The sequence below is a fragment of the Melopsittacus undulatus genome, chromosome 4 (assembly GCF_012275295.1).
Source record: "Melopsittacus undulatus isolate bMelUnd1 chromosome 4, bMelUnd1.mat.Z, whole genome shotgun sequence".
Taxonomy (NCBI): Eukaryota; Metazoa; Chordata; class Aves; order Psittaciformes; family Psittaculidae; genus Melopsittacus; species Melopsittacus undulatus.
The window spans coordinates 73,462,603-73,474,324 of record NC_047530.1 but is presented as its reverse complement, the minus strand read 5'-3'; the positions used below and the strand labels follow the sequence as shown (position 1 = coordinate 73,474,324).

At 38.4% G+C, this 11,722-nt stretch overlaps 1 protein-coding gene across 3 annotated transcripts in view; it reads right to left on the bottom strand.

The window, feature by feature from the left end:
* Positions 1-3,470: 3,470 nt before the first annotated feature.
* CACNB4 (calcium voltage-gated channel auxiliary subunit beta 4) overlaps positions 3,471-11,722 on the bottom strand; it is a 70,600-nt gene continuing 62,348 nt past the window's right edge. Inside the window, exon 13 of one of the 3 annotated variants that reach the window (XM_034061743.1) lies at positions 3,471-10,284. In XM_034061743.1, the coding sequence (XP_033917634.1) occupies positions 10,024-10,284 (261 nt within the window). In that variant the 3' untranslated portion in view covers positions 3,471-10,023. The remainder of the gene's footprint in view (positions 10,285-11,722) is intronic. The other 2 variants (XR_004549549.1, XR_004549548.1) reach the window with 2 other exon arrangements.

Sequence of the window (11,722 nt, the reverse complement as noted above, 5' to 3'; positions counted from 1 at the left end):
GTCTAGGGAGCCATGGGTAGGTTGCACAGCTGCTGGGCACATCTTTATTTTAAACACCACTGGTGGGCATGGTAAGGAAAAGCCAGGCCTGCACTTAATGTGAAGGAGCAAATACAACTTTGGGAACAAACAATTGGCGCAAAGCCTGTTTTTATGTTCAAAAGGCATATTCTCTGAAGATCAGGGTTTGGAGACTTCACTTATCACCACAGCAATCAAATGCAGTTCCTTGCTGACAGCCAAGTGGCAACTGGGCTAGCCTTGGAGTTGTGCTCTGTTCCCACCTGGGATGGAGAAGCCTCCGTCTCAACACAGGGAAACTTCTTTTGGGATGGGATGTGTTACCTGGGACAGAGAAGCTTCTTGCCTAAAGTCCTGTGGACATGCTCATGTTCCTCATGAGTTCTGTAACAACTTTCCGTTATTGCTAGTACATGTTAATGACTTTGCTCTTCATTACATACTGACCTTTCACCTGCACCACAGTCTCCCTTTTTCCTGTCCACAGAGGCACTTACCGCTGTCTTTTTCCCCTGCTCCTTTGCAAGCTGGCACACTTCCACCTTCAGTTCCATCTCCACCTTCTTACTGGCTGCCTGGTATGCTGCTTTCATCTTCCCATATGGTTTCTGCCCCACCTCTGATATGATTTACTCCTTTCTCATTTCAGAGTTTTTTGCTTCTTCTACCAGCTTTTATTCTGATTGTGGCTTCTTGCTTTTACTTTCCCTGCTGCAATATTGGCCCATACTCAAAGTAGCAAGGCCAGTAGTAATCTATGAGTTTCTGTCTGTGCCTGCAAGCTTTAATGCTTTCTGTGGCAGTGGAAGAGAATATATGATCCATAACAGTTGAGGAAAAATATCCTGATAATAAACTGGCATGTTGCAACTTTAATAGGACAAAAATAAATAATGCACTGCATTAGTAATGGATCTATAGTCATCCAGGTTTTAAATAACTAGATATAATGTATTATTATCCATGGTGCTCATGCTTTACACCTTCTTCAGCACTGACAACAGTGATGCAGGATCAGCTACCTAATGTGGCAGGGAAAGCACGGTTAGCCCAGACACCCTCTGGCTCCTCTCTGAAGCCACTGTTAGCTAAACAGCCACCAACAGTCTGTGAAGAAAAACAGCATCTTGTTCAATACAAAGGTTCTTTGCCCTGTATGGTTTTGGGCTGCTGTTTTAGAACTACATTGCTAATTTTTAACCTCAAACATGACAATCACCATGATGTTGGAAAAGTAGCAACTTTATCCTGTAAGTGCAATGCATAAATACCCTGCCATACTGTTCAGTTGCTGGAATTATCAAGAGTTGTTTATTCATTCCTCTTCGTAAAAGCAAGGATGTTTGCTGGCTTGATGTGGTGGCTTTGGAGAAGCCGATGGGGGAAGGCAAAATCAGGGTATATAGCAGGAACTGTTCCATACGAGAGCTGCAGTTAGAGGGATGGTGTGTGACTGACAGGTAAATGAAGCAGCTCTTCCAGTGTAATATGCTTTCCACAGGTTCAGCATTCAGCCTGCAACAGAATTAATTATTCATAAGCTGACAATTATCCCCCTTTCTGCCATACCTCAGCTGAGAATTTCAGATGCATTTGATTCATTTCTGTAATCAGTTCTCCTGGTGTAAATACGGATTGAGCCTGAAACCCACGGGTTCATTGCAGGACTAGGCAGGCTGCACAAATACATGAGAAGGTAGCAAAATTCAATTAAATCATTTATGTTGATTCTTCAAATAGAAGAGCTTCTAAGGTTTTTTTTCCTCCATGTAGTTTTGTTAAACCCTGTGTCTTACCAAAGCAACTTCAAAAGTCTGCTGCCAGCACTTATTGGAGTTACATCAGACTGTATTGGACAGGACATTGACTGCAGCCAGCACCCCTTGGTCCTGCCTTTTAACACCCCCTCTAACGACTACCACTGGCTTGCCTGCACACAACAGCTGCAAAACAGTGATGTTTTTACAGAATGAATGAAAGTATGGTGTATTTTAGGGCTAGGAAGCTATTGTTAGGATTTCACCTCTGTTTTCCCTCTGTTAGTTAAATTATTAGTTAGAACATTTGTATGGCAGCCTAGTTTATCCTGTATCGTACTGCTGGTTTTCCACATGCTAACATGGATGTTGGCCTTCCCATTGCTGGTGGCAGCTTTCTAAGAAAACACTTAAATCAGCATGGCTTATCATGAATACAGTCACAGTTTCCTTCTGGAATTCTGAGATCTTTTTCAGGTCATGTACATTTTGTTTCAATGCTCAGTGGGTCATCTGAGCATTTCTACACTGCGGAAGCGCGTTGTCTGCCTACAGCAGACTTTCACCAATGGAGAGGAAAATACTTCTATATGGAAGAAACTAGAACATGTGGGGGAGCCAATGAACTTCTAACTTCCTGGATCACATGAAAACACATAAAAGAATACATTTATGTATACATGCTCAGTTATATTTATTTGGAAGACCTTAAGCTTTTTATTAACAGCTTAGATTACAACTTGTATGTTTATATCTGATTCTGAACACTTTAGACAAGATAATTCAATTAAACAATTTTAAAAGCCGTGCTTCTGCATTAGATATGTAAAAGCCAATGTTAATTCACACATAACATGCAGCTTACCTGGTGAAGTCTTTCTGTTCTTCGAAGGCAGGCTTCTGGCAGAAACACTGAGGTGCAAGCATGCCATGCCACTGGTTACTGTAGGCACCCTGATGGATGACACGTAGCTGGGCCCTGCCAGTGGCCACCACTGCTCTCCTCAGGGCAGTTGTACAGGGGAGCCTAGCAGTACAGTTGGGCACAGAGTCTTTGCTGCTCTGCTGGGGCTCTGCACAGCTCTGGCTTGGTCTCCTGCTGCCATACTGAGTTTATGAGCTTGGTATGTCTACATTTTTTTGGTAATCACAGCACCTCTCTTAGGCTGCTGGCCCCTGTTATTCGCCCTCTGGAAACAGCAGCATTTTTCAGTACTGTTTTTCAAGATACTATAAACAGCATTTGATTTTTTTTTTAATAACCAGTTCTTAATACCTCACATCATTCTGCTTTGTTTCTGTCCAGGAACCCGTTCTACATTAGCATGAGATCATACTGAGGACCATATCCAAAGACCATTAAAGTTCATGAGAATCCTTCAACTGAGCAGTTGGCTGCAAGTATTTTACTTCCTCATGAACAGTGAGATATTATATTTGTGTACTTTGGAGTTGCAGCTATTTAAGAGCAGATGGATTTAAAAATAAACATCATTCATTTCACAGACCAGATGCATCTCTTTCATCAGAATCTCATTAATTTTTACTAAAAATTCTATAACATGGGAAGCTGCTGCCAAAAGCTATCAGCAAACAAAATACCGCAATGCTCTGAACGGTTTCTCAAGTGATGACTCTGAGCTTTTTCCAATCTTGAGTGCAGAATTCAAAGACACCTAAAAGACTTTTAAATGGTTTGTAGTTTTTTTCATTTATTGTAGAAAAGTTATTGTAATGCAGTTCATTTTTGTACATCTAAATTCCATAAAACAAGTCCATAGAAATGAGGATACTATCAGCATGCAGTCTGCATTGTCCTTTTTAAATGATTCTGATCACAAAAATAACACCACTTTTTTTTTTCTTTCTTTGAAAGCCACTAAAAGCAGAGGGATAGCAGAGCATGCAACACTGTACACATTTGCATAGTATATTTTACCCAGCATGCCTTGTAGAATGCTACACATACAGTATCTATAGAAGGAAAACCAGAAAGGGGCAAATCAGCAGAAAACACACATTTGTGGGTATATTTTTAGTTTTGGTTGGGTTTTTTTTTGTAAAGGCAGTAATGTCTTTACCAGCATGACTCTGAACTGGCTCACAGTGAGGCTGGAGGTAATACTGCCAAGCTATCACTGGGAACCAGTTTGGGTGAGAAACTGAGATTTTCTGGGATCTGAAAAGCCCAAGGTCCATAGTTTGCAGTTTGAATGACCGTTTTCATCTTTCTTCACCCCTCTATTTCTCATGTGTACATACAGTTTGCCTTTTGCCTGATTCTCTTTCTGTGCTTTTCCTGTACATTATCACTGACTTTCTGTCTCCACACGAGAAGAGAATCTAGTGTGTTCCCAATGCAAATACACCTTGGCCACACGCACACACATGTTCCTTAAGCTTACTTTCCTCCCATTTTAAATTCCCAGCAGTGTCAGTGGAAGGTTTTGGGTGTACTTATCCACAGCTCTTGCAGTGTAACTTTCTTCTCACTCCATCTCCCTGTCCCTCCCATACATTAAACCAACTAGCTCTACAGCCTCAAGAACTTACTTACTGGGAGTATTTAACTCTTGACCTTGGGTTCTTAGTGTATTCATGGTTTATTCATCAGTCATACATCAAAAATCTATACATTGGCCAAAATCAGAAATTATTAATGCAATTTCAGCATTGAGGAGGAAATTAGCAAGAAATGCAGTGGACTTTCTAATTCAAAAGGTTTGTGGGTTTTTTCCTTAATTAATATGGAAGGATACAGTTATTGAAAAAACAATCACATATGCATAAAATAAACTGCTGAAGTATCAGACAGCAAGTTTAACTGATCAAAAATGCAATAAATCCACTGACGCTGGATCAAAAAGTCTACCCCTTTTTTCAAAAATACACCTCCAAATGCAACAGTGGAATTATTGTAAATTTGTGCTATTACAAATGTGCTTCTTTTTCCTTGTTCTGTTTGTACATCATTGGCAAAATATATTATTCTGTACTGTACAATTGATTTTCTACTGCTTATACAGAGTAGAATGTATATCAAAGGGGACTGTGGCGTTTAATTACATTTTGTTTTTCAGGAGATATTGATAAGGCATCTGATAATCAGTATGTTATATTTGTGGTCAGACCTTGCAAATACTGACTTGCAAAGCAGACAGTTATAAACTGTGTCCAGTTGTAGGTGTCTGCAGGATCTAGTCCAGATAGTAACTCACTGCCAAAGAATCTGAGGGGAAAAGGCAGGTCTAGTAAACCTCACAGAGACCAAGCCAGCGCTACTCCCAGGTTCACCATGTTCAAAGCCATAAAGGAATGGCACACTCTTATTAACATTATAAATCACATCTACCTTCTCCCAAAATTGTCTCTATGGATTCAGTATTTATCTTCTTAAATGCATTCCACAAATTTCAATACTAAGTAGCATTTTCAGCTCTTTCTCCAGGTTAGTTCCTTATATAGATTTCACCTCATTATTAAAATGTCCTTTTATTTTTCTATGTAAAATAAATTGGGTTGAATAACAACCTAACAAAGGTTATTCAAATGCTGACTCTTCAAATAGTACATTTGCTTTTGTCATTATTTTAAAGATAGAGGGAACTTAATTTCCCTGGAGTTAAAATTGGCTGTATTACAGTATCTCACAGTCCTGTTACTCTTTGTAGAGCTATCTGAAGAGAGACAACTGCAACAAAATACATGGTGGCAGAATCCCATTAATCCAAACTTGTATTAATACCAACTGCAGTAATATAACCCAGTTTTAAAATACACAATTTTAGGAACAAAATCAGATTTGTGTAAGTGGTATTTTACAAAACATGCGTCTGATTTTTTAATATGCGGTCTCCAATTACTTGTGCTTAAAAAAAAAAAAGTCAAGGTTAAGCTTCAGAAGCACTGAACCTGTAAAGCAAAATATAGCAGAGGTCACATTAATACGTTCTTAAAGAAAAAAGGAGAAATGATAGCCCTAACTTACTCAAATCAGTATGCTATGAAGTAATAGTACTAGCAGTATTATTTTGAGAATGGCAGTGCCAATAGGGAGATGAGATTCTGGGATGTTTCACAGAAGCCTGTGACACTGAGTCCAAACTGAATGCAGATTTTCAGTCACACTGAACTTGGAATTACAGGCTTATGCACACCCAGAGGAACTACTGTCACCTTATTATTCCTACAGCTCATTTGCTCCTTTTTGCAATTTTCACTCTCTGAAGTGTGTATGAAACATTTTAAAAGCAAAGAGCACAAAAGATTAACCCCCCCAAATATCAACTTCAGAAGCAGCTTTCAAACCTGGAGAAAACACAGTAAACCCTCTATTTGCAGCAAAGCCAGAACTAACTGTGAGTGCTACCACTGGCAAGGCTGTGACTCGTGGAGCCACGTCCCCTCCCAGGCACACAGACTTTATCTGGGCCTATTGGAGTTAAGACAAAACCATATGGACTCAGAAGCAGGCTGAGGGAACAGCAATTGCTTCACAAACTGATCATGCTTATCAAGTCCAAAATCAGGGGTGCCACCTATTTTCATGGCGAGATGGCTTGTCAGGATAAAATCTCGGTCTGGGCCGTACTATGCCATGAAGTCTTGAGCAGAGGGACTGACTTTTGTCAGACTGAACTGTGTACAAAATGATAGTCTGATTTGGCCCACTGTTTATAAACTAAAATTGGATACAGAACAGCTTCAGTTACATTTCTTTAAGCCTAATTTCATAATCTACTCAGAAAACAATCAGTTGCACCTTGCACATCCCATGGAATAAATGTTCATCCGTGGAACAGTAAAAGAACCTGTACGTCTGTTAAATACAATGTGCCAAAGTGCTTTAAATTAAAAGTTTATCAATTAATTGTCTTTATAGTGGCTTCAGGATTTTAAAAACTTTCGTTAATTCATTCACAAACATATGAATGCCCTGACATATAGTGTCTTTAAGATATCAAGATTGTTGTTACCACCTTTATTGGGTAAATTGTCATTAATGCAAAAGCATTCTCATGAAAACTCAGATAACAACAACTTAAAAATGTTTTATCAATATGTATAAAATCCTCTGTATAAGCCAGAGCTTATGAACAGAACTCAGATCTTTAATAATATTATAATAACAAGAAGAAATGGTATGAGGACTGGAAAATTAGTCTTACTCGTGTTCATTCAGGAATACATGAACTTCACAATTGTATATAGCGCCATTGCAGAAGAAATCACAATACAGCTGGCTAGCACTGCTGAAGTTCTAATACAAATACTATGATTTAACATATCCTGATCAACGTTGCAGCTTTTACCAATTACCGCATTTCCTAAAAACGATTAACTTTTTAAAATAGAGTTCCCATAGCTTGTATCTAGAATAAATTAATGATCTATTAGCAAGTTCGGTATATTTGTACTTAAAGATATATCTGTCTTCAAAGAATAAAAACCAGCAAGCAAGGAAACCTGCTGGATCACTGCTAACTGATTTCTTATATTAAAATGGAATGGGCACTGGGAGAAGAGAGGGTAAACTAATTACACACAGTAGTAAACTTAAACTCACGCAGTAAAGGAATATGGTGTGTTCTTTCAAGACAATACGTGACTTCCCTCACAAGCTTGTTTTGATTAGAACAAATGAAGTAGTTTTGGCACTTCAGATGATGCAGGTGATGGAATTTGTGCATATGTGTTTTGTAGACCTTTTCCTTCACTAACATGACATGGAAGACTTAAAAACAAGGCTCCAAAAGGCTCTGGAAGTGAATGATATTTCTGTCTAGGAAATTATAAAGCAGTAACCTTGTTTACTAGAAAATATATGTAGGTGCTTCGCAGCTACCTGCCATTAAAATGCAAATATCTTCAAGCAGTTAAATGATCTGATCCCTAATGCTACTACAGAATAAAGATAAACAGCTAATCTAGGTTTATACATCTCAGTGCATCCTTTGCAATTAATATTTTAATGCACACAAACAAGAAACTTATTAAAGCTTATAGTAAAAATGTTTTGCCTAATGCCTTCTTTCTCATGCAGGTATGTGTGCTGTACATGTAACAGAGATTGGTAGAAATTACTGGAAAATACTCCACTGTGCTAGAGCAGAAAATATTAGAGAAGGCAGCTGAAGCCACCCTTCCCAGGCAAGATCCTGCCATGCTCTCTCAGCCTAACTGCCCTTTTGGAACCTGCAAGCATTTAGGCTGAGAAAACGATACAGGAACAGGCCTGTCACATCAATTCTTAACTCTGCTATTCCAGTGGATGCAGGTATTTTCCTTTTTTGATTTGGTAACTGGCTCGTTCAAATCATCCAGTGGTGCTGAAAACTGCTTTTTAGGCAGTGAAGTTGTTTAAAAAATTAATCATGCATCCGCAATCTTTTAACACTGCTAGAGATGTACATATTTTTTGGTTCTACTGGATATGGGATGAATTACTTTTCTTGTTGCTAACATCAAGAAGATAACCAGACTCAATGGTGGTGGAAGATACCAGTGATCTTTGCTAACTGGTCCAGAAAGTAGAAGAAACAGTAATACAGTAATATTCAGTAAATTAATTTTGTGCTATGTGGTTAAAAGCCTACTTTTAGCAGGCTTTGGAAAGAAAATAAAATATAAAATATATTAGAAAATAAAATATAAAAGTCGATGATCCTCATATTTTGGGGGAAAAAAAGCAAAACAAGTTTTGACAGGAACCTGCATAAAAAATGCATGATCAGTACAGTTCTGTCAATTTTAGAAATGCAGTGGGAAATTCCAGGAGTCTCTGCTTAAAGACATTAGAGGGTTGTACAAAACGGTCTATTATGGTGAATTTTTCAGTCACACTGGATCTAAGGCTTCACCGATCGCGTAAGACATAAGGTCCAATCACATCAACCTATCTATTCAAAGAAACTGAAGACTCAGTAGGTGAAAAGAAGTGATTGTTAGGAAGTAAGGCAGCAACATCTCCAAAGATTTATCATAGTACTTTGAATCAAAAATGTCAGTTCTACCACTTTGCCATGAGCCGATTTTTTTTCCTGATACTTCATTTTTATCGCAATCTCAATCTGACCAATGTGTTATTTTAAATGCTCATAATTTATGAATATTTAACCCCCTCCCTTCCCTCAGATTTCATTACTGATATTTAAACTGATCTTTTGGAGAGTTCTTGTGCGATGCTGGAATTTTCAGACATTTCAGAGATGGATTTTGAAAGATGTAACACATGGGTAGTTACTCAGATGTACCGGAATGTAGTGCTCTACACACTGGGTAAGAGAGTATCATTTTCCATTTAAAAAGGCAGAATACTAAAAAATGGGAAAAAAAGATGTATCTAAACACTAATGTTTGGGACTGCTAGCTAGGGAAAAGAACAGGGAAACAGGAAAAAAAAAAAAGCTATTCTCAACCTCTAACCATACAAACTATTTGTATATTTGTTCATTTTCCCATTTGTATTTCCCCTTCTCCTGACAGTTCATCATTGCTGACTGCAACAAAAATGTCAGCACTGGCTAAACTAAAGAAATTGTTTTGCTGCAACATTCACGCCAGGTCTAAAAAGAATTTCAAACTGGAAAGTATTTTATAACTGCTACAATAATTTGTGATATTTGGCACTCTCAATAGTTTACATTTGGTCTGTCTGAAAAAGCCATTCTGGAAATAAGTAGCTAGAATAAATCCTCTTATTCTAACTTTACATGTAAATTGAGCTTCCAGCAAACAAATAGCTGACTGTCCAGCTTCTAGTGGTTTCTAATTTTCAGATTTTTCATTTGTCTTCTTTTTTTTAACCTGATTGCAACATGCTCAAGTCGACTTTCCAGTCAATTCACCCGAATTCCAACAGGAATTGGTTTATAAATTGGTTCCAACTGGAACTGGTCATTTGGAATTTCCAGCATAGGAAATTATTTTATAAGTGCCTTGATAAGTAACCTAAATTACAAACGGATGTGTTTAATATCTAATGACAAGAAAATATGGCTATAAATGCAAATTCTGTACTAAAAATAAAATAACCCAAAAAACAACCTATATGATCGGGCATAAATGTAAGGGCCTGGTAACTTTTATTTTGCCCCCTACTTAACATCAAGTGACAGCAGAGTGCAACTTCAGTATGACGGTGTTACATCTGCCAAATTAACATGATTGATTTTTAATTTCTTTTCCTAGCTACGTTATGGCAATTATTAACTGATGAATACTATTTTCCCCCAGGTTCTTGAACTCAAAGCCTGTGTCGTGAATCATGGCTGTATCCTCCAGGGGATCCTCGGTTCCTGTGGGGTTTGTATGTGTCCTGGTATGAGTCAGAGTATTCTTCTTCCACTAGAGGATAGTGATCTCGGCTGTGTTGGGAACTGGAAGACAAGCGGTTCCTGCTCTTCCGAGCCCTTTCATTGTGATAATTTTCATCTGAGGTCATTAGACTTCGTCGCTCAATTGGAGAGTTCTCTGCGGAATGGCTGCTGTGCCTCATACGCTGGCTCTACGAGTGCCAAAGAATCCAAGCATTAATACAGACAAAGAGTATTTTACATTTATTAGTTTGTTTTGAGACTTATTCTGAGGTCTTTCAGAATCCATCCACTTTTGTGTTATTCATTTTATATTAAAGCCTGTATGCTACAGGAATGGGTTGCAAAAATAGTCTGGTTCCTAGAGCTGAAAGCAGACCAAAGGCGGTGTTACAGTGCGTACCTCTCATAGGATTCACCTTGGTAAATATTACAGGCCGTTTGGCATGAAAAGTGAGCTGATGTATTCAGCATTTATCACTTTTCTCTGATCATGAACATAACATTTATGCTGCTATTCTGCTTAGGAAATTTGGAGCTCTGATCTAAGTGGTCTTAAAAAACATTTGAAGACATTTGTTGTTGGGTTTTTTAAAAGGTGCAGCTCTGAATCCGAACTAAAAACCTTCACAGGACCAAGCAAACAATGGGCTGCTCAACAGGCAGCTAAGGGGTGCCTATAGATAATAACAGATTCTTTCAACTGAAAGATAATAAATATTTTAAATATGTTGACAGAAAATCCTTTTCTAAGATAATTTATTAATTTAAAGGTTTAGCCTTTGCAATCCTCATCTTCCCCTAATGACAATGTGCTACCTGTTGACCAAAATCAGTCTGAATTTTTGCCAATAAACCAGCACAATGAAGAAGCTGCCTAAAAAAGCATTTGATTTGCTTAAACCTCTGCAGAGAACAGCTGTCTATACTCTCAGAACAAACTTAGCCAATACTTTCCTTTCTCTAGATTACCAGATGTAATTTGCCTGTAACTGCCAAGAGAACATGGACACAATGGTTGTACCTGTTGCAGGGTACAAGGAGGTAACTGTGCATATGGGTATTCATTTACAGCATGGCAGTTACATTTCTTTCTGATGTGACCAAGGTAATACTCACTGAGGTTCCATTTAATGAACAGCACAGAAGAGAGGCCCTTCTGCAAATTCACACACACAGCTACTGACTAGCAGCTTCTACCATGTTATCCCCAAGTTCTCCTTACAGCATCAGGTTTTAGTAGTGATTATATGTCAAAGTCCACATATTTTCTTCACAAATTATGCTTCTTGCATTTATTTGGCATGCAATTTTGATATATAATCACCTGTGCTCGCACCCTCCATCTTCCCTGTAGTAATTTACCTCTGTGGCTGCAACCTGCTCTTTTCTACAAACCTGTCTGTTTCCCTGCCTTGATTGTGTAGTGATTCCAATCCCACTATTTACCTCCCAAGAGGTGTAAGTGTGGCACAAAACTGGTGTGGTTATATGCTGGTCCTATGCCCCCAATAACTTTTGATCCTGCAGCACAACTGGAATGATAAGCTGCATTACCTTTTCTGCAGTAACGGCACCTGAAATGCAAATCCTCTGGAGCCTAAGAAACACTCCCACCCCAAACTCAAA